This window comes from Lissotriton vulgaris, chromosome 1_1 (assembly GCF_964263255.1).
Source record: "Lissotriton vulgaris chromosome 1_1, aLisVul1.2, whole genome shotgun sequence".
Classification (NCBI taxonomy): domain Eukaryota; kingdom Metazoa; phylum Chordata; class Amphibia; order Caudata; family Salamandridae; genus Lissotriton; species Lissotriton vulgaris.
The window spans coordinates 810,861,062-810,887,421 of NC_141685.1; the positions used below are offsets into that span (position 1 = coordinate 810,861,062).

The 26,360-nt window shown below is 45.4% G+C and overlaps 1 protein-coding gene across 3 annotated transcripts in view; it reads right to left on the reverse strand.

The window, feature by feature from the left end:
- LOC147747927 (flavin-containing monooxygenase 5-like) overlaps nt 1-26,360 on the reverse strand; it is a 529,839-nt gene that overhangs the window by 322,061 nt on the left and 181,418 nt on the right. For all 3 annotated transcript variants that reach the window (XM_086956883.1, XM_086956897.1, XM_086956891.1), the window contains exon 3: nt 12,410-12,598. In XM_086956883.1, the coding sequence (XP_086813009.1) occupies nt 12,410-12,598 (189 nt within the window). The remainder of the gene's footprint in view (nt 1-12,409; nt 12,599-26,360) is intronic.

Below are 26,360 nucleotides of genomic sequence, written 5' to 3' on the forward strand. Positions count from 1 at the left end.
GTATTTCCTACTCAAAAGCAGTTGTCATTTTTGCCTACTAGTGCATTTGATGTAAACATTACATATACTTACTTGTTTAAATAGTAGTATAGTAGTAATTGCTGGAGTATATCAATTTAGTACAGGTATGATCTGTAGAGTAGATAGAATAAATAAAAGCAAAATATTATTATTTTAATACTGAACCGTTTGGAAATGTAATAAATTTAAACGTATACTAACTTCTAAATATGTCGTTTTCTTTGTTGTAGGTAGAATAGCTGTATGATGTATTCTGAATATCTGTAGAGGAAATATAAAATAGATAACATGTTGTTAAGGACATAGTCTGTGTTATTTTCGGCAGTTTTAGAGAAATGACATGTATACTTACATTTTTTACAAGGCTATTCTTGTATATTGGTATATTTTGTGTATGATGTTTTCATATGATATGTAGAATAGATGTATGATGTTTTCTGAATATCTGTAGAGGCAATTCAAAATATATAACATGGTGTTAAGAATATAGTTTGCGTTTTTTGTGCCCACTTTTTAGCAAATTACAATTATACTTACTTTTTTCTGAAGGGTATTCTTGTGTTTTGTTATAGTTGATGTTGGATTTTTCAAATGATCTATAGGGAAGATGTAAAAACCAAGATATGTTGTTTAAAAGTGTGCATTAATGAAATTGGCAGTTTTATAACAAACACATCTATACTTACATGTGTAATTAGTGTAGTTTTATCGTTTTTCCTGTAGAAATAGCACAATTTCTGGATATCTGTAAATATAATGTTTTTTAAAATTAAATACTCTTGTAAATTAGTGTTTAAAAACAGCAGTTGTTGTGTAACAGAGATTTATTATATACTTACAATCGGATTTTGCACGTGAAGAAATATGACCATTTAATAGGAATTGTGTTGGAGTAGTTTCTATCAGAAAAGTAGGAAGACATGAAAATAAAATAAGTGTAAGACTTAGGAGATGTAAGGAAAATAGTGCACTTCTAATTTAGTTATCTACAAAAATGCTGTGTTACTTACTTGATTAATTAGCTAGTGAGCTGGATCTTTAAAGATGTTTATTCTGCAACAAAATCTTCAAAGTGTTGGCATCTACTTTCCAGAGAGGTAGCAGCAACAAATGGTAGAATGCATGTATCCCTTTTATAGTATATGTGTTATGTGTGCTTTGATTTGATTGGTTGTAGGATATAAGGAAGCATAGTATAGGCTAGTTTGAATTTTTTTAAGTTAATTGGAGTGTTTGTTGATGTGGGAATGGTGGTATGTGGTCTTTCCCGCATTAAAGCAGGTTCGTGTTTAAATGCAATATATTTATATGTGAAAATAAGTACTTAAAATGTTAGTTAAATGCAAAGAATAGTAGAAAATGATAAAATGCATGTAATAGAATGTATAGCAAATGTGGATTAATAGTAATTTTATGTAAGTAACAGGTATTATATGTGAAATGTATTTTTTTGTGAGAAATGACTTTTATTGATGATAAAGATGGTATTTTAGAAAGAAAAGTGTACAAACATGAACTCGATATTTTTTTTTTTACGATATTGTGGTAGTCTATATTTTTGTAGTCGATATTTTTGTTGTGTTAAGGCTAATTTCATGTCCAACGATATATTTGTAGTCGATATTTACTTAAGCGATATTTATGTATTCGATATAGTTAGTACTCGATATTTTTTACTCGATATTTTTGTATTTTGTGTAATAAGTATAGTAAGTCGATATTTTTGTCGTCGATAATTTGTCAACGATATTTTGGTAAGTCGATAATGTGTCCGTCGATAATATTTCAGTGATCCAGCCAGAGGTCTGGCCAGTTCAAATACCCCCCACCCCACCCACTCCCCAGGCAATACAGCCTCCAAACCCCTTTAGTTTACCCTCCAACGATCATGGATATCCAGAGGGCAGCAGGATACGCTTTCATCTGCATGACTACGGGTCAGTAACATCGGACCGTTGAGTTTTGCAAATCGTCCAAAGGGGCTACTCCATCCCCTTTGCAACTACCCCTTCACCCATGCCACCCACATATGACCGGCTGACAGAGGACCACCTCCCCTTGCTCCGTAAGGAAGTGCTGGGTCTCTTGGCCAAGGAAGCCATAGAGGAGGTGCCAGCATCTGCAGTATGTCATGGTTGCTATTTCGGCACGTTCTGGTGCCCATGAAGGATGGAGGCCTTTGTCTTATTCTAAACGTGCGCCTTCTCAACCTCTTCCTGAATAAAGAGAAATTCAAGATGTTCACGGTTGTGCAAGTTCTGTCTGCCCTGAACCCAGGAGACTGGATGGTAGCAATGGACTTGCGGGATGCATATTTCCACATCCTCGTCCCGCATGCCCACAGACATTACCTGCAGTTCACGGTGGGTTAAAAGCACTTTCAGTTTGTCACTCTCCTCTTCGACCATACCAGCATCCCTTGGGTTTTCACTAAAGGGATGTTGTGGTAGTAGCCTATCTTTGGAGATCAGGAGTTCTAGTCTTTCCCTACCTCGAGTATTGGCTGTTGAAGGCAGGCTCATCACAGGCAGTCGTCTCCCAACTCCAGAATATGGCGATCTATTGTCTGATCGGCGAGTCCAGGATATTCAGGCTATCTGGATTTCAGTGAAAATGACCCTGAGGTTGTTGGACCTCATGGCCTCCTGCATCCTGCTTGTAGCTCATGACTGTTGGCATATGCCCGCTCTGCAGTGGGACCTGAGGTCCCAGTGGGCACAAAATCAGGGAAATCTTTCTGACATGGTCCTTATCTCGGAGGGATCTGCAAAAGATATGCAGTGGTGGCTGATGGACTACGATTGGGTCAGTGGCAGACCCCTCTCCTTCCCCAACCAGAGCTGACTGTGGTGACAAATGTGTCGTTTCTGGGATGGGACAGCCACCCAGGAGAGGTGGAGATCAGAGGACTCTGGTCTCTGGCGGAGTCTGAGTTCCACATCAACCTGTTGGAGCTTTGGGCAATTTGATTGGATTTGAGAGGCTGCAGGTTGGTGCAGGTGTTCATGTACAACAGCATTGCCAAGTGGTACTGCAACAAACAAGGCGGGTGGGGTTTATGACTCTTTGTCAACAAGCACGGCATCTCTGGACATGGCTGGAACGCCAGGGCATTTCCTTGGTGGTTAAACACCTGGAGGGCTCTCTGAAGGCCAGGGCAAACTAACTCAGCTGAAGATGCCTAGCAGATCATGTATGGTGTCTCTACCTGTAAGTGGTGCAGGCTCTCCTTCAGCAGTGGGGACAGCCTGCATTAGACCTGAGCGTCACTGCCAAGAATGCTCAATGGCTGCAGCTCTATGAGCTGGAGTTTCCAAGGTGGCTCTCGCCCAGAGACAGTTTTTGTCTTGAGTGGAGCTACAGCCTCGTGTACACCTTTCCGCCAATAGCACTCTTGCCCAGAATTCTCAAGAAGTTCGGGAATTACGAGGGGCAAGTAATTTTTGGGGCTCAGGATTGAACAGAGTAGGTCTAGTATCCGAAGCTGTTGAGTATGACTATTGGTCCTCTAATCAGGCTGCCTCTCTGAGAGGATATTCTGTAGCAGCAACAAGGGAGGGTTCTGCACCCGAACCTGCACACCCTTCACCTTTATGCGTGGAGGTTGAGCAGCAACAGTTGACAAGTTTTGATCTTCCTCCCGAAGTCAGTGATGTTATTTTGGCAGCCAGGCGTCCCTCCAACAAGTCGATATAGGCCTGTCATTGAGATAAGTGTGTGACCTGGTGTTATCCCACAACATTGCCCCTCTTTCTGCACCTATTTCTAAGGTTCTTCTGTTTGCTCTATTGTTGGCCCAGCAGAGCTCTGCTCTGGCAAAGTTAAATGTTATCTATCAGCCATTTTACAATTTTTGCGATTGCTCGATCAACCTTCTTTATTTAGGTCACCATTTGTGGCTAGGTTGCTTAAAGGCTGGTAGCACATTTCCCCCCAGGCCATTCATCACGGCCCAGAGGGATCCAAATCTTGTTCTGACCTTCTTGATGTGTGTGCCCTATGAGCCTCCGCACAATTGCCCTCTTAGGTTATTGACCATCAAAACTGCCTTTCTAGAGGCCATAACATTGACCAGGAGGTAAGCATGGGCGAATTTTGTGAATCTCGCGTTCGCGAATTTTGCGGATTTGCGAACTCGCAATGCGCAAAATCCGCGAATTCTCGCGAATTTGCGGATTTTTTTTGTGTTCGCACGGGTTTCTGCCAGTTCGCGAGGGTTTTGTACAATTTCGCAAACTCGAACTTACCTGTCGGGTCGCAAGTTTTGCGAACTTGTTGTTTCTACGTGTCCAGCCTGTTTGGGACACTCTTCTTCATCACTGCCACTCTCTGTCACCACTGCCACTCTCTGACTACTCATGCCACCCTCTGGCCCACCCATGCCACCCTCTGTTTCATCACAGCACCCTCTGGTTGTCCAGTCAGTGTACATAATTGTGGCAAAGCAAAGCACACCTTCCCTGCTTCAAGTGACCTGAATTAATTTGGGGCTGATTAATGTGTCACAGAATATTTTTTTAGCTGGCACCTGCTTCCTTAGTGCTTCCTGATTAGTGATCTTTTGCACTTGCTAAGTGCTTTCATTGTTGCAAAATTAGTTACAACACCTGCCCTGCCCCAACTGACAATAATGAATTAGGGGCTGATTAATGGATTTGAACTTCCAGCCTGGCTCCTGCTTGTCTCCCTTAGCTGTAATTCAGGACCTTTGTGGCATATGTGTAACTATTCTGATGTTCAGAGCAGGGTCACATAATAGTTGCAAGTAGGCAACTGAACTCTGGAGGGGCCCCTCAGGAAGCACTACAGGAAATGGCTACTAATGATGAGCCTGAACTTTTGAACCTGGTAAGTAGTTTCAGTTTTGCTAAGATCGTATTTCTGCAATTTAGCGCTTATTCGCGGGGCGCGAAGTTGTACTGGGAAGCTGCGAACTCACGCGAACAGTGCGAGCAAGCCATAAAATCCGCTGCTCGCGGATTTGCGGATTTTGCGGGAGATTCGCGAATCTCGCGGATTGCGAATTTACCAAAAATCCGCAAAATCCGCGAACGAAACTGATTTTCCGCCCATACTTACCAGGAGGGTCAACGAATTGCAGCTACCCTCAGCACACCATCCTTCACCACCTTCTACTCTGACAGGCTGGTCCTCTGGACAAATGCCTCCTTCCTTCCAAAGGCTATGACTCCCTTCCAAGTAGTCCAGAACATCATCCTGCCTACCTTCCTACTCCGCCTCAAGCCTCAAAATAAGACGAGAGACTTCAAAAAGAGGCAAAAAGAGAATTCTCGTTCTGTCTTGACAGCACAAAACTGTTCTCGGTGGACAATCAACTCTTTGTGGGGTATGCAGGAGCTAAGAAGGGAAAGCCTGTTCAGAAAAGGACCATCTCAAAATGGATAGTGCTTTGCATCAAGATCTGCCACGCACTGGCCAAGAAACAACCGCCTGAAGATTTGCATGCTCATTGCACCAGAGCTAAGACTGCAGCCGCTGCTTTAGCCTGCAGCGCCCCCTGTACTGGACATCTGTCAAGCAGCAACATGTGCATCTTTGCACACGCTTACCAAACACTTATGTCTGGACAATCACTGCAACCAGCACTTCGCCCGTTCAGTCCTGCAGGGATTTTTGATTTAAAATTAGCTTTGCAAACCCACCTCCAGGGAAGCATTGCTTGGTTATCTAGTCTATGCTCAGAGGTCTCCATTAGATGAGCAAGTTACTTACTTTTGGTAACGCCTTATACGGTAGAGACTCTATCTAGCTGCAGATTTCTTACAGACCGTCTCATCCTCCCTGCTCTGCGAGCCAATTGCAGTGTAAGAGATACCATTCTCAGGCTCTTAGTTTTTTTTACCACTGTTCAGGTCTCATTGTGACTCTATGCTCCTAGCAAAAGTAACTGACATCAGCATATCGGGGTGGCGCCTATATAGGTACTGCACGCATCACTTATGGTGCAGACAATGCTGATGAAATGGAGCCAAATGCAAAAGCAAGAAATCATCAAAACTAAATTAATTGCAGAGTTTAATAACACAATACTGAAATACTAGTATTAGCCTTCAAAATAGACATGAAATGTGTGTTGTGAGACCTTTATTGAAGAAGTGTAGTTTGGAGTTGAATCTGAGTACATCAGACAGAAGGTTCCAAAATGTAGAAGTTTGCCAAAAAAGGCGAGATTCAGCTATTTAGATTTTAAGGATTAGGCATGATTTGCCTCAACTGTGTTCCTATAGTTCTGGGTTTGTCAATATCATATCTGCAAACGCTGAGATGTAAGGCTTGGAGGGCTATACAGGTCATCTGAAGTTCAATATGACTTCAATGAAAACCAATAAAGGTCTTTCAAAATGGGAGAGTTGAAGTCTCATTTTTTGTGCCTAAGCTATGGCATGGAAGGTGGCTTTAACCTCTTGACTGTCAGATTGGGACAAGGTTAACAGTGGTGTAACATGGGCCCATGCAGCCACTGCGGTACGGGGAGGGGGCGAGCTCCAGGGGGCCCCTCAAAACAGTACCACGGCCTGCGATCTCCTGACTGACTCTGAGGGGTGGGGGCCCTCCATGTACTTTTCTGGGGGGGCCCCTCAACTTTTGTTACGCCACTGAAGGTTAATACATCATTGATGAATATATGGAACAGGAATTTTATTGACATAACTTTTTCTATGACGTTACCAAAGAAAGGAAGTTTGGAAACTGGTCTTAGGTTTACAAATTGCCTGGGATACAGATTAGTTTTGGTTTAGGAGAGGTCTAACCTGACAAGATTTTAAACATGAGAACGACTTACTTTCTTTTAGGGAGGAGTTGATTATTTAAAGGATTAAGGGACTATCTCTAGTTCACAGAGTTTTATGAATATTTAGTGTAATAGGATTGTTAGTATTGACAGGGTGTCTGAAGACGAAAAAGATGGCCATTATGGAATGTTCCATCAGGTATACAGTGAGGATTGTTGATTAAGAGTCTTCTTATGTGGTTTCTGAATCTTCTTGGAGAAGTCTGTAAAAATGTTGGTGTTGGCCTGAGCTGGAAACAAACAATTTTTTGTGTAGAATTGGTCCATTGTGCAATAATTTAGAAGAGTGCTGTTGAATGGGTTGAGCTCTCTGTCTCTTTTTTTAAATATTTGTCTTTAAAGAGGAGAACTATGGGTCAGATTTAGAGTTGGGCAAACAGAGTTTACAGTTTGGGGACAATGGAGGACACAGGCCCTGTCACCTCAAGGGACCCCACCTGTCAATTTGAGAGTTGTCCACTGACTGTGCAAACAACTCTCTACAATGAGAGGTAAGGTTTGATGGATGAGACTTTTAAACATGATGCTCGCCGGTCACACTTTCAAAAGCTTTTTGTTTTTCAAAAAAACTCCCAAAGCAGGAATTTGTTTTTGAAAAACAAAAAACAAATGACCACCACACCCTGGGAGTTTTTTCTCAGGGTATTGGGGTCATTATTGTTTTTTTCCTGTCCAATACTATCAGGCTTTACCTGATAGTAATGGACAGGAAAAAAGACTTTACACCATCCACCCAAATAGGGCAGACGGTGTAAAAGTCCCTACTCCAAATTATTCCATCAGCAGAGCCAATTCAGGCTCCATCAACAGAATACTTTTTTTTTTAAGTGTTCCTCCATACTAACAGATTTTATACATACAATAATCAGCAGCAGTCTCTGTCACCTCAGCCGAGGTGGTACACAATTTTATATCAATACAATGCAGGATTCGGACCACAGAACTGGACTGTGGAGGAGACTCTTGTTCCGGAGTCCTACACAGTTTTATGTACATCCCCACAACAAAACTGTAACTGGCCACCCCCCACCTCTGCATCAACAGAATACTTATACTCTGCCCAACTTTAAATAAGGTGGCCCGACCAAGATTTTGGCAAACAGAGTACTCTGTCACGTTTGCAATCACATACCGTCTGCTAAACTCGACATAGTGCCTCTGTCTTTATTTTTCTATGTTCCAACATCACTAGCTGTCTTCATATTTTGCAGCTTTTATGGATGTTTAATTGCTGGTGTTGAGATCTTTGCATGGTGCAGATGGTTTATCAATGATGGATTTTTGTTCCCCAAGAGCTAGCTTTCTCATGATGTTGAGAGTGCTAAGATTAAAAGGATTAGTGAGATCTTCTGAAGAATGAGCAATGCTTGTACCAGTTGTGATGTGTTAGACTCTTTGGATACATGATGGGTAGAGGTTTCCTCTAGCTTTTTCCTCCTAATTCTGTGGTTTTTGATTGCCCTTTATACTGAAGCAAATGCAGAGTAACACAAAATGCATGGAGGTTTGTTTAGTCATGATGATAACGTTTGTTTAATGGGGGGCCGGGTTGATAGATACCAGCTCTATCCTTTAGAGTGGGTTATAAAGGATGAGAGTTGAGAGAGATAATGCAATATGCAGATTTTCTTTGATGAGAGTGGGGTTTTGCAGACGTTCCGAGGGATCTAGAAGTTTCTGAGGAGAATATTGATTCAAAATAATTTAAAGATGGATGTGGTGAGTTTGTTATTCTGATTGAGGATGGTTGTTCATTATCTGGTAGATGATAAAAGGATGTGGCTTGCTTCCAGACATATACCTTTAGAACTAGACCGAGAATCCCAGCCACAGCTTGATGTGATGAGGAGGCACTGTTGCTTTTCTGTGTTCACCATAGAATGCAGCAGGCGCACAGAGTTTGATTAAATACTGAGTAGAGGGAGGCATCCACTAAAATCTGGGGTAGGTACGCAGTAAATGTTGGGCAACCAATCACACACTTCTATGTTTTCCCTGAATGTAGGGATTTATGAGGTGATCTCTGCTATTACTTGGATCCCTAAGGGTAAGGCCCCTGTTACTGATCGATGTGTTTAAGCACCACATTGAACTTTTAGGCTGCTATTTTAGTTAACGTTTTAAATATTGCCATGAAGAGTTGATGGCTCCTGGTGTGGTGACACTCTACGATACATATATTCAAGAAAGGCGATAGGAGTGAGCCGAAGGGCTAGTGTCAATGACCTCTTTTGGATTCTACTGTCAAAATTATGTACATAATCGAATAGATAGACTTGATATTTTGGAAGAGGAAATTTCTATTATTTCAGAGACTGAACATGGTTTTCACAAATGGTTGGGCACTATAGAACACGGTTTAAACCTTTACATGCTAGTAAACAAACATACTCCAGTGAAGAAAGGCGGTTTACACGTCACGTTTTTGGATTGGAGCAGCATGTCTGACTGTGTTAACCAATTAAGGCTTTGGACAACTATGCTCTTCCTGGGTGTTCAAGAACTGATTATGTGTTTCCTGAGACAACTCCATTCTGATATGGGGGCTAATGTAATATATGGGGAATGTTCCGAGTCTTTTGAGATTAATAGAGGCATCTGCCAGGGCTACGTGTTTTGGCACCCTTTCTCTTTACACTTCACACCAATGATTCGGAAAAAGGTATTCAACTATTATATGTTGATGATGCAGTACTTATGGCCAGGTCTATTAATGGATTGAAAAGAAATTTCTGGATTTTTTTGTATCATGTATGGATAACCTAGACTTGACAAGTAACTTGTCAATAATGTTTGTTATGATTTATGGCTCATGGGCAACAAAATCTAGAACCTATTTAATTAATGAAGTTGGAATTAATTTGGTTAAGATGTTTACTGATTTAGGTCTTCCTTTAGACTGGATATGTATTTGGAAGCACCTGCTTAATATAAAGATAATGCAATTTCAAATAGCAGTTGAAGCATTATTTAAGTTTGCCTCCTAGTTGAATACCAAACCAGTAAAGGAGATGGTGGACATTTATAAGAACAAGTGTGTATCAGTGGCTACCTATATATATAGTGCAGAAAATTTGGGGATATATAGAGCAATGTATTTACAAAAGACAGAACATGCTTATGTTATTACTTGCCCCTGTCTGTTTCTCCACCTTTATATGTTGCATAAAGATGGGGCTCTCTTATTTGGAGGAATATTTGAAAGTGTGTCCTTTCATGCCTTGGTTTTCAATTTGGTCAAAGCCAGAAACCAGGTTCAACCGATTGCAGCTCGTTAATGCTCTTAAGACACTGTGGGTAAATTGTATCACAATTTTGTGTAAAAACGTGGATGGGATTGAGTTATTTTATGACCCAGATCCAGATATAATCACTAACTCTAAAAAACATGGTTATTTTACAAGTTTTGCAATGTGGCCAGGGTGTGTGCTGAGTTTAACAAGTCTACTGTTACAATGCACACTATTATATCTACCACCAAATATATTGAGGCTCACTTTTCTTTTATAGAAAAAACGAAACATAGATTTTTTGTTGACTCGCCCTAGATTGGGTATTATTTATTTATAGTTGTTTTTCTTCATGTGGGACACCGGACACCTGAGCTTTCGCTCTGTCGGTCAATCAATCAATCAAGCTGGACCTACATCAGAGTAATTAGGCAACCGAGATGTTGTGAGCTCTATCAGCAGCTTTTGATACTGTGTTGCACACCCTCTTTCTTCAGCGCTTGGAAGACATTGGAGTCAGGGCTTGGCCCTGCCATGGATTTGCTCTTTCTTGGAGAATGGAAGCCAAGCAGTGTGGTTGGCCCCTTAGTGTTCTGACTACAAAATGCTCAAATTTGGAGTGCGGCAGGGTTCCGCTTTGAGTCCTACTTTATTCAATCTTTATATGTCTCTTCTGGCCTCGTTAGAAAATGTCCTTTTAGGCTGAAGTCTCCTACGCGGACGATACGCAGTTGTATCTCTCTATAGAAAAAGACACAAGTGAGTGGCAAGCAACTTCCAAAAATGGCTTGGAGGCAGTTTTTGAATGGATGTGGGCCTGCAACCTTCAGTGCAATACTGGCAAAACTGCCATCATGCTGTTGGGTTCTGGCCTTGATTCAGTGGGAGTTAGATGGTTGGCCAAAAAATACAGCCATTCCCTTCTCTCCTATCTCCCACCACCCAGTTGCTGTGGCTCAGATTCTGGTTGTCAAGATAGACTGTCACCTTACTGTGTCTCCATAGATAGCTGGGTCATGATTTTCTTTATTAAGATTTATGAGAACATTTTTGTTCCTGCTCCCATTGCAGTCCCAGAGAACAGTGATTCATGCTCTCATTGCATCATGCTTGGATCATGCCAATGTCTTGTACCTGGGTCTGCCTGCTTTCCTACTGAAGAGGCTGCAGGTTGTACAGGATGCAGCAACCAGGTTAACTATTAAATTGTTGCTCTACCCCCATGTGAAGGCGTTCCATCAGCTGCTAAGGAGAGAATTCTCTTCAAAACCCTTGTTATGGCATATAGAACTTTCTAAGGCTAGGCTCCTCTCTACTTCTCAAATCGACTTAACCACTTCTCACCCGATTAAAAGTCTCCAATCCCAAAATCAAATGCAAGAAGTGAGGTGGCTTATCTACCACCCATCTTGCGGTACAGGCCTGAAATCGCCTGACTGTACATCTTCATAAGATCAGGGTTGAAGGCAAGTTCAGAAATTCCCTAAAATGTGGTTGTTCAGGATTGCTTTCTGCGCACGGATGTCTGACTTGGTTGGGGTGGGATGGGAGCCATTTTTCATGGCGCCGGGACACTCCCTGAAGTCGCTGTGCACTTTAGAAATGAATTGATTGATCTGTCAATGTGACCGACACTTGGTCCTGTCTACTTTGTACTTTATTGTTTTTTGCAACCTGTATGAAGAGCGTAGCTCATCTCATTTGACTCCTCTGCATAAATGGTAGATTTATAAATAAAGCTATTCGGATAAGGATTTCATAGGCAAATATAGAGATGAATGAATACATTTTAGAATGTATTATCTTATATTTATATCTCCAGTGCATTGTCTTGGATATTATAGTTCCTTGTTGTACTGCAAAAAATATTGCTTGTTCCGGGGATAGGTATAATTTAAAGGACTGTAGATATGATTACATTTTGGATTAGTAATGTATTCCTGTAAAACAATAAAAAGATAAAGCTTTTTTCATTTTAAATTGTAGTCTTTGTATTTTTTTTATTCACAACGTTACAACGTTTTATGTTGTATCTTTTATAGTTGTGTTGTCGGCTGAACAGAGATTAATAAGGAGAAGAAAATGAGACGAGTGTGGTTTTACCCTTCATTGTATACTCTAGGACTCAGTCAGGGCCCACTGACTGGGTTTTCCCAGCATGCTCCATGAAGTGATTTGCCCTGCTTGAAGATATGGGTAATGACATTGGAAAGAGACTGGTAGGGCTCAGGCCTAATTAGGGTATCAGGACAACCCTAAAGTCACAACCGGTGGTCATGCATCTAGACTGCTGTGCCTGATGATCACACCTCTGAGGTCATAGGATAATTGTAATGGGTAGTACCTTGAACCGTATGTACTTCAGAAGTCCAAAGTGTTTGGCGTACAAGCGGAAGTAGTCCATGATCTTGGAGTTGTGCATGTAGTTGGGATAATTGTCCGGGACAGGGAAGTCGCTGTAGCACATCATCTCCTTGGAGCTGTTTATAGTCAGTGACTTGTAGATGCTGGCCCGGCCCTCCTCAGGATCCTCCTGTGGGAATCAAAAATATCATTACTGCTAATATCATGTCACTGTCATATAAATATCCATCTGCATGCCTAGTTTCATAAAACACAGTCTGCAGCATAGCTGAAGCAAGAGAAAAATCTTGTTTTAGCTGTCAGAGCTTGAGTAGGAAGAAAGAAAGGGAAGGAGGCAAAAAGGACTAAGGTTAGGAAAGGAAGTAGGAAAAGTAAGGGCATAAGGAATGAAGGGGCGAAGAGAAGAAAGGAGGGGAGGAAGCAACGGTAGAAGAGAATGAGGAAGATAGACAAAAGCAGAAGGAAGAAAAAGGGAAGAAACAGGAAAGATTGAACAAACTATCAAAGGAATTAAGGCAGGAAGGCTTGATGAATGAATGTGTGACTTGGGTGGGTTGATTAAGTGACTAGTTGGTAGTAGGTGGATGACTGTCTTTGAGGAAGTGTTCGTAAATGAAGGTATCACTGATAGAGAGGGAAATGGCTGGGTCTATGAATGGGCCAAATTGGTGAATGAACAAAGGGTCACTGGATGTCTTAAATGACAGCAGTGTCTATTGGGGGAATTTAATTATAATAATAGGTCAGTTGCATTGTGAACAAAAGAGGTTGTGACTTACAAATGTTGCTGTTAATATATGATTTGATATGTTGTAGACAGGTTGTGTGCCCCTACATAGAATACAACTACATTTAAATACCACTGCTTGAAATTGTCCATGTTTTAATTACCAATACTGACAATATCATTACTGAGACTAGCAGTACATTGACTAAACTAATGGTAAAACACACAAGAATAATAACAATCCTAACGCTAAACCTTAAAACTCACATTTCCCCTACACTATGCCTAACTGTAAATCTTACTCTATCTCTAACAAACCTACCCATAAATCTAAGGCTGTGCCTACGCCATAATCAAAACCTAATCAAAATGCCTACCGTAGCTAATACTATCCATAACTCTAAATGTAATACTATCACTAAGCCTAAGGCTAGATCAAATTCTACCCATTGCCCTAACACTAAACCTAATTGGAACCCCACGGACCCTCACCCTACTTCTAAATCTAACAAATCCTCTTACATTAACCCTTACATTTACTCTAGTAATTAGATTATTTGATGTAGGGCTATTCCCTTTTGTAGTATCTCAACATCTCAATAGTGATCATTTTCATGTAGTCACATCTATTTAAAGGTACACCTATGAAGTGGACTCTCGCTAGTGCAGGTGCATCAGTAGAATACCTTAGCAACCTAACCAAATGAAGAAATTTCATTTAACAGCTGATGAATTATAGACTATGGGGCTTATTTACTAGCCCGGTGCGGCGCTGGAATGTCACGTTTTCTGACATTCCGGCAAGACACTGGGCTTACCCAGATCTACGAGAACAAGGAAAGCCACCCTGCATGGCTTTCCATGGCCTCGTAATTATGGTGTAAGGCAACACAGAGTGAGCCGCTGCGTTGCCTCACACTGCGCGGGTGAGGCGTGCCATGGGTGTTGCGATGTGTGTTCCCACTCAACATCCATTATTTTTGCCATGTTTCCAGGTTCACAACAAAGTGTACATCTTGGAATGCTTCAATACCCTGCACCTCCCCTGGAGTGGTGTAAGGGTTGTTTTTGTGAAGGAAAGTGTCCCGTCCTCTAAAAAAGACAACCTGGTTTCAACGCAGACACCCTTGCATCATGGTGTAAGGGTGCCTGTGTTGGTGCTAGGCAGCCATTTGTGTGCCAGAGCAGTGTACGAGAACAGGAGTGGACCGTATCTCAGAGATACGGTGCACTCCTGCCCTTTTCTTTTGACGCAGGGCAGCGCAGCAAAATGGCATGCAGTGCTGCCCTGCATCAAATTGTAGTAAATGAGGCCCTTTGTGTTTCTAAATTCTGTGCATTGTTCACCAGCGACTCTTCTTGAAATCTTTGCCTATACAATGTGTAATTACTCACCTCAGCTTTTAAAAATGAAAGAGATAGAACTTAAGAAATCGTAATAAAGTTAGTTTTGTGGATACAAAAAGTAGGTTTACCATTTGTGCACAATAAATCATGAATTGGATAATACCACTCAACGCAGCAGCAATGAGAAACATGTCCTAAGAAACAGTGATGTCACCATGGACATCAATTAGGGGTCATCAGGGTTACAACTATGACCCCTAGGCCACCTGTTGCAACCCCTACACCTTGGCCAGCATAATCATCACTCACTTCTCATTCTTGTTTCCAGCCCCCAGGACCAGCCAGCCAGTGCTGCTGTGGACTCAACGGTTATTTAAAAAAAAGACAATAACACCACTTGATCACATCCTAGTGGTGTATTTGCGCACCACACACCCTCTCCAGTGGTGTGTTTGCTCACAGGGCAGTCAATCATTAGGGGCGAGTGAAAGTGCTATCAATGACGGACCTGGTATAATGTCACACCAATCGTATCACTTTGACCTGCCCCTCCACTCTCCACCCACCCTGCCACACCTCATCTCACACCACAGCCTCCTGGTGGTGCTCTGCTGGAGGCTGTGCTATGCATGTGCATTGTGCAGATGTCCCCACCCAGGCCAGCAGCCAAGCCCTGGCCCACGTGGAACCCGAAAGCAACCAACAGCGAGTGGTAGTAAACGATGGCCCTGGCTGCCTGGCATAATAATTTGTTCTGCCCCACCTGGCCCCTCAATTTCATCCCTCTCTTCCGGCAGTAGTTTCCCTCGCTTTGGCCAACATCACGTCCTATCAACAGTGTTGAGGGAAGGTAAGAAACAGTGCACCATTAACAGTTGTCTGTGGCACCCAGGTTCGGAGAGGTAAACCGGGAATTCGTGCAATGGGCGAAGGGTCAGTGCCTGAGGCCCAGATGTGGGCAGGTTTTTTTTTTGTCCAGTTGTGTGCCCGATTTAAAAGGTTTCACTGTGAGCTGACCTGTATTGTCTGGTCCCACCAGTGGCTATGTGGGACATAAGCACGCTCTTTCAAAGCTTGCAGCAGAAACAGACGAAATCCTTTAATCTCACCACCTGTTAGGTGGGGCTGGCAGTATCCTTCCATGTCCTCTGCTGCTGGCCCAGTTGCCTATGGGGCTGGCTTGGGCCACCCATTTATACAACAGCATGTGCAGATTGAGGCTGATGAAGGGTAGGGAATAAGTAGGACCAGCCTTGCTGAGGCCCAGCTGTGAAGAGCCTATAGACTGTTTACACATGCATGATTCATTGGCTCTGTATTGTGTGCGACGGGAAGTGCTCTGACACCCTCTTCACTACAGGTATGAGTTGCACTATAAAACAATGACTCGCATGTGAGAGAGGGGCCGACAAAGATTGTCGCACTGTGCACCAACAGCGTTAAAGCCAGCCAAGACCCAAACACCATGCATGTTGCACATACAAGAGGATCACCCATATACTATCCAGGAGACCAATGGAAATAACACCTCTTCTAAAACATTTATTTTTAAATGTATGTTTACATGCTGTGCTTCCCTTGAGTGCACGCATGCATTTAGAGGCGGTGCCAGCGAGAGATGCAGTAGCGAGAAGCTACAAAAACACTTTTGACATACATCAACATCTCTTTAGGCTTAGCACTCTCACTGCACCCATCTGCGGCTCATATAATTTAATTAGAATTAGTTTAGCTAAAACATATCTATATTTTTTTCAAAACATTTTATATTAAAAACACCGCAAAATTTCGCATTTTGAAGTCTGTGCAAGATACGCCTACCACTGGTGTGTTTCAGGAGACATTCGCCCTTCCACTAGGTTTCAAAGAAGCATTCGATTAAAACTAAAAAGGAATTTGTGAAGAGCCATTTTCACCCCATTCCTCACTGTGTGAGGCCGGCAGTTTCATTCATCTGACCCCTCCCTGCCCGCACATGATGGATGTGGATTGGGAACCTGAGTAACCTTGGGCGAAGCACTACGCTACGCTCGCAGAGTTTGCGAAGTTTGCGCAACTTCACACTACGCGAGCTGCACGTAGCACAGTGCGAACACGCATAGTGCAGAGGTCATTTTTTGCTTGTTCGCGGTCCTCAACGTCATGTTCGCGACTGCGAGCAAGCAAAATGACATCCTGGCGAGATTCCCAACGCGGGGAGGTCAGGTTTCTCATTGTGAGTAGTTGCGCATGTTCGCGACCGCTCTCAATGAGAAACTACCAGTTCGCGTTGAGAAAGCTGCCGCTCGAGTAATGATCTACTCGAGCAACAGAAAACTACAGCTCGCACTGTGCAAGATGCCGTTTTCAATGATTGCACAGTGCCGAATGCTTGTCCGCACTATGCAATCATTGAAAACGCATCTTGCACAGTGCGAACATGCTACTACGCAGCTCGCATAGTGCTACGTGAAGTTCGCGTAGTGTCAAGTGCACTTCGCGTAGCTCTACTTCGCGAACTACGCCCACCCCTAATCCTGAGCAGCCTCGCTGGAGCCTAGGTGTGGTGGGCCATTTCACAATTTCACCTCCTTGCCGGATCCGGCTTTATATTGAACATGTCCCTGCCACTTCTGGCTCTCTGCCCATGTCCTGCAGCAGTGCTGTCCCTGCAAGCCCATGGACTATGCGGTACAGGAGAACGCAAGGAGGGAGAACTAGTAGAAAACCTAACGAGTGAGGGGGCAGAGAAAGGGTAAAGGAGATCCTGGAGAAGAAGAGTTAGAGCAGGTAAGGTGTGGGATAAGAGGGAGGAAATAATAGAGATAGGGCTATGCAAAGATGCAAAGATTAGAAAGAAATGGCCAGATGGAAAGAGTACAGTTGTGGTAAATGAGCGGGCAAGAGAAAGGAGTACCTAAGTGAGTGGAAGAGAGATCAAGAAATAGAGTCAGTGAAAAAGTGAACAAACACAATTAAAAATAGTGAAATCAAGGGTGGTGAAAAGGTGAGAAGTAGAGAGTTTTTTTCTGTGTGCACGTGCATTAAAGAGGGAGAGGGAAATATAAGAGACAGAGAAGCAAGGCCAGGTGCCTCACTAGCTGTGCTGCCTGGGGCTATGTAACTGGTCTGCTTCAATTGTTGGTAATGAAAGCTCTGCTGCTGGGACTAGACTTGATACTCTTAACTGTTTATCTGTAGTATGTATTTGTAGATTGAAAAGTACTCAATATTCCAATTCAGAAGGATGCTTTAGTTTTGCCATTATTAGAACACTTCACCTGCAGGTCACAGCAGATGCCATCAGCAGTTGCAATGCATTGCACCTTTTTGCAGGAGCACATCACTAGTAAGAGGGACAACATATCCTTGGAGTCTTCGTGGGACTGTTGGCACGGCCTCTACACTCACTGCTGCTTATCTCCTAGAGTTCAGCAGTGAACAAAGCTAAGCATGCCCGTCCCCAATCTTTGGAGCACACTAGGTTGTTTATAGAAAATAAAATACATTCAGTGAGTAATGTCACTACTAAGGAGGTAGCACTGGCTGCAACTTGAAAGGGACTCTTAATAGGCCTGCAAGAGCACTTCTAAACGGTATACACCTGTTACAACGCAATCTTTACAACGCACTACCACTACAACGCAGGCATTACAACGCATACCATTACAACGCATTGCGCTGGGGGGCGCTCTAGGATAAGAGGTAAGTTTAATTTACTATCCAACACCTTCCCTAGGGTCCACGGGGACTGGAGTTAGAATAGTAAATTATACTTACCACTATCCAGCACCCCAAAGCGCTATGCGTTGTAACGGTATGCGTTGTAAATACCGCGTTGTAATGGTATGCGGAGTAAAAGTATGCGTTGTAACGTCATACATCCCTTCTAAACACATTGGTAATACTTTAATGGGGAATGCCTGGATTTCTAATAAGGCTCTTAATATTGTCGGGTGATGCTTGTGCTTCTCATCCCATTCCCTACAGTAAGGGACTTTCAAGCTTCCCACCTCACCTCTTTAGGGCTGGGACACCTTCCACACTATCCAGCCTGCCAGAGCAAGAAAACAGCCAGAGACTTTTCAAAGAATGAGCTATGTGGACAATTGCAAATGCATCTGCCTCCCAAAATCCCTTCTGACAAAATTATCTCTCACTCTCTTTTTTCTCACCTCTGACTCTTTAAAAAAGATTTCTCTCCCTCTCTCTGGCTATCTCTGACTGTCTCCCTCTTTCTCTCTTAGGGGCAAAAGCAGTGCATGGCGAGGACACAAGTAATAGTTATTTTAGGGTGAATTTCAGCGGTTTTGTTAGTTTCAAATGGAATGTTTTATGTGATATTGTCACCTAACTATAACATCCCTTTAAACTTTGTTTTTCCAGTAAATTTTTAAGATTTTGTTAATGTAAAGTTAGATATTCTTACAATTCCTAACTGCAACGTCACTTTAACCTTTGTTTTTTTCAATGAATGTCTAGGGTTTTTGTAAAATGTCATTCGTAATGCATGGCAAGGGGGCTGGATGCAGGTTGGCCTGCCATTGTTCATTATGCTGCCCCCATCCAAACATGGTGCCTCTAACCCCCACCTCCCTGCCCTCCATTGTCCAAGTCCATACCACTTCCATCATGTCCAGCCCTGTTTGGCCATTGTTCTGCCCCTGCCCTTCCCGCCTGCCCTGCACAGTTACTGTGCTGCCCCTATCCACTGCCTACATCCCCTCTGTTGTCTGAGTCCATGCACCTGCCCCCTCCCTCCTGCCCTGCATTGACTGATGTTTCCGCACTGTCCAAGTGCCAGATTCTTGCTCACTATTATGTGCAGTGTACCACGCCATGCCCTAACCCTTTGTTTCTGTATGTTTGTCATTTTAGCAGTAGAATTGATGAATTCAGCTGCAAACACAGGAACACAGAAAAAAATGTCATTTCCTACTACAAAACCCAAAGATCCAAAACAAAGATTAATATTGCATTTGTTTACAAAAAAAGGATTACCGAAGACCCTCATACATGCTCTAATGAGAACCAGAGTTGCCTGATGCTGCTCTGTCTAGTGGGAAGTCATATGCTCACAATCTGATGACATCCCTGAAACATCATAATACTGCCATTGCTGCCGCTTCTACCTGTGCTGATGAGAGTTCTGCCATTGTTAACATTACTGATATTTTTTCACATGCTGACAGTGCTGAGTGTTCATTTCACACTGAAGTTGAAGTTTCATATTCTTATGTTGGCAGCTTAGATGACAGTATTTTTCTGGTTGACCTTGCTGACTAGTCATCATGCTGTGATGCCAATACAGCCAGCTCTTTATTGAGGAGTGATATAATATATGCACCTCGAATCAAAGAAACTAGTCAGACACCAATATCAAAATCTGATTTCAGCAAGTGACGACCTGTCAGTGAATCATTATGGCGACCAAGTGCAACCAAAACTTCAAACATTCCCCTTCACTGGATGCAGTAGGCTTAATGGAAATTACTCCTTGGGTAGAGTATTCAGTCTTTAAAGATACTGAGCCATATTATCAATATTATCAAGAAAGGGCAATACATTATCGCCGCTTTTATCGGCAGGAAACTGTTCTGGTGTTAACCTGGGCTTCTATGGGGATTCACAAGGGCATATTATCAAGCCCATTATCGCCGCTTTAGCTGCGGTTTCCTGCCGATAAAAGCAGCGATAATGTATCGCCCTTTCTTGATAATATGGCCCACAGTTTGTTGTTGTGCATGCAGGCATTTTAGTGCTGGTTCTGTGGGAGGAGGAGGATGTTAACCTGACAATGTTGCATTCAGTGGTATGGGCTTCAGTAAGTGGGAAAAGCTTACTTGCTCTTTGTCCACACATTCATTGTCAGCCAATCAAAAGTTATTGCTTGGACCAACTTCAAAAGATTACAGCAGCCTACAAACCGTCAGCAGTCAGTTTCTTCCATGATAGTAAGATAGTAAGTAAGAGGAGCTTCTACTTAAAGTAGTATGTTTCATGGGGTGTCAAGAGCTTGCATTCCACACCACAGATTAAACTGAGCATTCTCACAATAGGGTACATTTCATTGAATTGTTAGAGATGATTTCTGATCAAGATGAGAGGTTAAAAGAAAAAATGTCCAGGGGGTATGGGCATGTTTCTCTCCTGATTACCAAAATGACATGATATATGTGGTGAAAGCGCTTGTCCGTGAGCATATTCCCTAAAAAGTGACAAAACATTTTGCGGTGCAAGTTAATGAAACTAAAGATGTCTCACATAAAGAGCAGCTGAGTTTTAGCCGCTTTGTTGATGGTGGGGGAAATGCTCAAGAGAATGCACTAGTGTATGGGTACTCACAAACTTTCTCCGGGGTCAAATTTACAGTGTGGTTTGCGGCCAAGGGCCGCACCGGTGGGGGTGGTGCCAGTGGGGGAGGGGGCAGGGCTAGAGCAAAAAAAACTGTGACCATGAAGTTGAACACAGGCCCCTGCAGCGGACGCCTTCGCCCACTGAGCCACCAGACCCGGCATACACACATCTCTCTCTCTCGCCCTCTCTCTCTTTCTCTCTTTCTGTCTCCCTCCCTCTCTCTATTTTTCCCTCCCTCTCTCAGTCTCCTTCCTCCCCCCTCTCTCCATCTCTCTCTCCCTCCCTCTCTCTTTCTCTCTCTTTCTCTTTCTCTATCTCTCTGTCTCCAGTGTCTCCCTCCCTCTGTCTGTCTCCCTCTGTCTGTCTCCCTATGTCTGTCTCCATCTGTCTGTCTCCCTCTGTCTGTCTCCCTCCCTCTCTCTCTCTGTCTCCCTCCCTCTGTCTCTATCCCTCTGTCTGTCTCCCTCTGTCTGTCTCCCTCTGTCTGTCTCCATCTGTCTGTCTCCCTCTGTCTGTCTCCCTTCCTCTGTCTGTCTCCCTCTGGCTCCCTCTCTCTGGCTCCCTCAGTCTCCCTCTCTCTCTCTGTCTCCCTCTCTCTCTGTCTTCCTCCCTCCTCCTGTCTCCCTCCTTCTGTCTCCCTCCCTCTGTCACCCTCTCTCTGTCTCCCTCCTTCTAACCCCCTCTATCTCCATCCCTCTGTCTCCCTCCCTCTCTCTCTCTCCCTCCCCCTCCTTCTGTCTCCCTCCCTCTGTCTCCCTCCCTCTGTCTCCCTCCATCTGTCTCCCTCCTTCTAACCCCCTCTGTCTTCCTATGTCTGTCTCCCTCTATCTGTCTCCCTCTATCTGTCTCCCTCCTCCCTCGCTCTCTCTCTCTGTCTCCCTCCCTCTCCCCCTCTGTCTGTCTCCCTCTATCTGTCTCCCTCTATCTGTCTCCCTCTATCTGTCTCCCTCTATCTGTCTCCCTCTATCTGTCTCCCTCCTCCCTCTGTCTCCCTCCCTCTGTCTCCATTTGTCTGTCACCCTCTGCTCTCTATCTGTCTCACTCTGTCTGTCACACTCTGCATCCCTCTCTCTGTCTGTCTCTCTCTGTCTGTCACCCTCTGTCTCTGTCCCTCTGTCTCCCTCCCTCTGTCCCCCCTCTCTCTCTCTCTGTCTGTCTCCCTCTGTCTTTCTCCCTCCCCCCTCTCTCTCTCTCCATCTCCCTCCCTCTCTATCATTCCCCCTCCCTCTCTCTCTGTCTCCCTCCCTCTGTCTCCCTCCCTCTGTCTGTCTCCCTCTATCTGTCTCCCTCCTCCCTCTGTCTGTCTCCCTCCCTCTGTCTCCATCGTCTATCACCCTCTGCTCCCTCTCTCTTGCTCCCTCTGCCTGGCACCCTTTGTCTTCCTCCCTCTGTCTCCCCCCCTCTGTCTCCCTCCCCCTGTCTCCGTCCCTCTGTCTCTGTCCCTCTGTCTCCCTCTCTCTTTCTCTCCCTCTGTCTCTCTCCCTCTCTCCCCCTACCTCTCTCTCCCTCTCCCTCCCTCTCTCTGTCTCCCTCTCTATGTCTCCCTCTCTATGTCTCCCTCCCTCTGTCTCCCTCCCTCTGTCTCCCGCCCTCTGTCTTCCTCCGTTTGTCTCCCTCCGTTTGTCTCCCTCTATCTGACTCCCTCTGTCTCCGTCCCTCTGTCTCCCTCTCTCTCACTCCCTCTGTTTATCTCCCTCTGTCTCCCTCTCTCTGTCTCCCTCTGTCTCCCTCCCTCTCTCTCCCTCCCTCTGTCTCCTCACTCTGTCTCCCTCCCTCTATCTCCCTCTGTCTCCCACTGTCTGTCTCCCTCTCTCTCTGTCTCCCTCCCTCTGTCTCCCTCTTTCTACCTCTCCCTCCCTCTCCCTCCATCACCCTCTGTCTCCCTCCCTCTCCCTCCCTCACCCCCTGTCTCCTTCTCGCTCCCTCCGTCACCCTCTGTCTTCCTCCCTCTCCCTCCCTCTCACACACTGCTATCCTCTGTCACCCTCTGTCACCTCATCCTGCATGTGTGGCAGCCCGGCCAGCTTCCCCAGCTTCCCAGGCACACAAGTACTTCACAGGTCTTTAAAAGACCACTTACTTGCTAATGAGGCTTTAATGAGTTTCCCCTCTTCTTAGCGCCCCTGCAGCTTCACTCTATCACTGGAATTGCCCGGCCCCCATAAAGGAGAGTCTGTGTTTGCTGACACTTAAAAAAAACAAAAACACCAGTACGATCCCTGCAAAGTCTGCGGGCCGCCAACGAAGGCTTGCCGGGCCGCTGGCGGCCCGCGGGCTGTACTTTGATTACCCGTGCACTAGGGTATTAACATATGGAGACTTTTGATGACTCCAGTCTTGCTACAGCCATAGTTTAAGCAGTACAGAAAGCAGGACTTGACTGAACGAAATGTGTTGCATAGTGCTACAATGGAGCATCAGTTATGAGTGGTGTTTTAATGGTGCCCAAGCAAAAATAAGAGAGATCGCATCACACTCAATTTATATGCACTACCGTGCATATCACTTAAACCTTGTGTTAGTGCAAACAGTAACTAACTTACAACCAGTAAAACATTTCTTTTCAGCATTCCAAGCAGTTTATGTTTTTCTTTCACAAAGTTCACCAAGGCATGAGCTCTTTGTGAAAGCTCAGAAAGAGATTAATCTGTATGTGATGGAGCTAGAAAGACTCTCGGGTATGAGATGGTTTTATTGGTACTCCAGTGTTAGAAAAGTACAGATGCAATTTGAGTCTATATGACTTGGGTAGGTCGTCCCCCCACGCCGCACAGTATCACTTGTGTGACTGTATCCCCCTGCTCTGTTTTGGTGCCTTTTTGATTCTGCTGTTCTGTCTTGCCTTTTGTTTTTATTGACTCTAGTTCGGTTTTCTGCCTTGTTGTCTTCTTTCCATGCCCCGTTTTTCCTGCTGCTGCGTCCCCTGCAGCCCCACCCTCTTGCCTGCCCATTTGCTACCCACTCCCGTCTACCAGCTGCTCCTCCCTCCCACCTCCCCTCATAATGGTGGCCGCTGCGCGGTGAGGAGAGCGCCCCTTGACCCTGACTCTGGTAGGTTGCTCCCCCACGCCGCACAGCATCATCTGTGTGACCGTGTCCCCCTGCTATGTTTTGGTGCCTTTTTGATTCTGCTGTTCTGTCTTGCCTTTGTTTTTATAGACTCTTGTTCAGTTTTCTGCCTTGTTGTCTTCCTTACGAGCCCCGTTTTTCTGGCCGCTGCATCCCCTGTGGCCCCGGCACCCTGCCTGCTCATTCGCTACCCGCTCCCGCCTCCCGGCTGCTCCTGCCTCCCTCCCTCCCAACTCCCCTCATAATGGTGGCCGCTGTGCAGCTGCGCCCGCCCCGTGCCCAGCGCCAGACCCCCTGGTCCCCAAGAACACCACACCAACCGCCGCCACTACACCGCCAGCACCCTCCCTCCATGCACTCAACACCGGACGACCGTACACCTGCTTCCTGGCCACCCTGAAGCACACCAAAGGACCCTTTTCCTGCCGGAGCTGCAGCTTCACTAGCTTCCAAATCACCAAATCACCCATGCGACAGAATGCAACCACCTCAGATGCATACTACTGAACACCCGCTCCGCACGCAAACATGCCATCGAACTCTAGGACGTGCTCGACACATCCTCCCCGGACGTCGCCTTCCTGACAGGGACCTGGATGAACGCCTCCTCTGCACCCAACATCGCCATAGCCATCCCAGATGGCTACAAGATCACCCGCAGGGACCGCACCAATGGGGTAGGAGGTGGAATGGCCATCGTCCACAGGAACACCCTCAGGGTCTCAACCAGCACCGACGACACCCTCAACACCGCCGAACACCCACTTGCAGATCCACAACAACCCCAACACCACCCTCAGAGGAACTCTTGTCTACTGACCCCCCCGGACCCCGGCCTCAGTTCAGCGACACCATTGCCGACTTTGTCAGCACGCACGCCCTTGTCTCCATGGACTACATCCTCCTCGGAGACCCGAACTTCCACCTCGAGAACAACAACGACACCAACTCCACCACCCTGATTGACAACCTAGCCAACCTCAGACTCAGACAGTTCTTCACAGTGCCCACCCACTCCGCCGTCCACACGCTTGACCCCATCTTCTCCGCAAGCTCCCAAATCACCTTCAACCACACCACCGAACTCCACTGGACTGACCATCGCTGCATCCACGTCACCTTCCGGAAACCCACCACGCACCACGCACTCAACAGATCCCCCGCTGCAGCTGGAGCAAAGTCACCGAAGACCAGCTACACACCACCTTCGCCCGAAGCCCACCCGCCGACCCCACTGACGACTCGGACACCGCCTCCCACAACCTTAGGTGATGGATCGACGACTGCGCCAACACTCTCGCCCCAATGAAGAAACCCTCCAACAGACGCACTAACAAGAAAGTCGGCTGGTTCACCGCAGACCTCCTGGCCTCCAAGCAAACCTGCTGAAAACTAGAGAAGAAATAGCACCGCGAACAGACACGGGACAAGTACGCAGCCCACAAAAACGCCATCCGCAGACACAATCACCTCATCAGATCCGCCAAAAGGGCCTCCTTCAAGGACCGCCTCAACAACAATGCACACAACAGCAAAGAGCTCTTCAAAATCGTGAAGGAACTCTCCAACCCCAGCACCAACACAACCGACATCCCACCATCGCAAGACTGGTGCGACTTCCTTGCCACCTTCTTCCATCGCAAGATCGCAGACATCCACGACAGCTTTAACAAACAGGCTGCCGACAGCCACCAACACCTCAGACCCCACAGCAAACGACCCGCACCGATCCCCTGCTCACCTGGACCAACTTAAACAACGACAACACCATCAAAATCATGAACTCCATCCACTCCGACTCTCCGTCAGACCCACGCCCACACCACATCTTCAACAAAGATAGCGCCACCATCGCACCCCATCTCCACAAGGCCAAGAAACATCTCCTTCAAGACTGCAAACTTCCCGGAGAACTGGAAACACGCAGAGATCAACGCCTTACTCAAGAAACCCAAGGCAGATCCGAAGGACCTCAAGAATTTCCGGCCCATCTCCCTGCTCCCGGTGAAGGTCATCGAGAGGACCATCAACGGACAATTGACCCACTACCTTGAGGAAAACAACATCCCGAACTCGTCCTAGTCCGGGTTCCTGCAGCAACCACAGTACCGAAACTGCCCTCATCACCGCCACTGATGACATCAGGGCCCTGCTGGACATTTGCGAAACCGCGTCCCTCATCTTCCTGGAACTATCAGCCGTCTTCGACACTGTCTGTCACCGTACCCTACGCACACACCTCCACAACGCAGAGATCCGAGACAAGGCTCTGGACTGGACCACCTACTTCCTCTCCGGCAGAACGCAGAGTGTCCGCCTCCCCCTTTTCCGGTCCATAGCCTCCTAAATCATCTGTGGTGTACCCCAAGGATCATCCCTCAGCCCGATATTGTCCAACATCTACATGGCACCGTTCGCCCACGTCGCCCAACTGCACAACCGCAACATCATC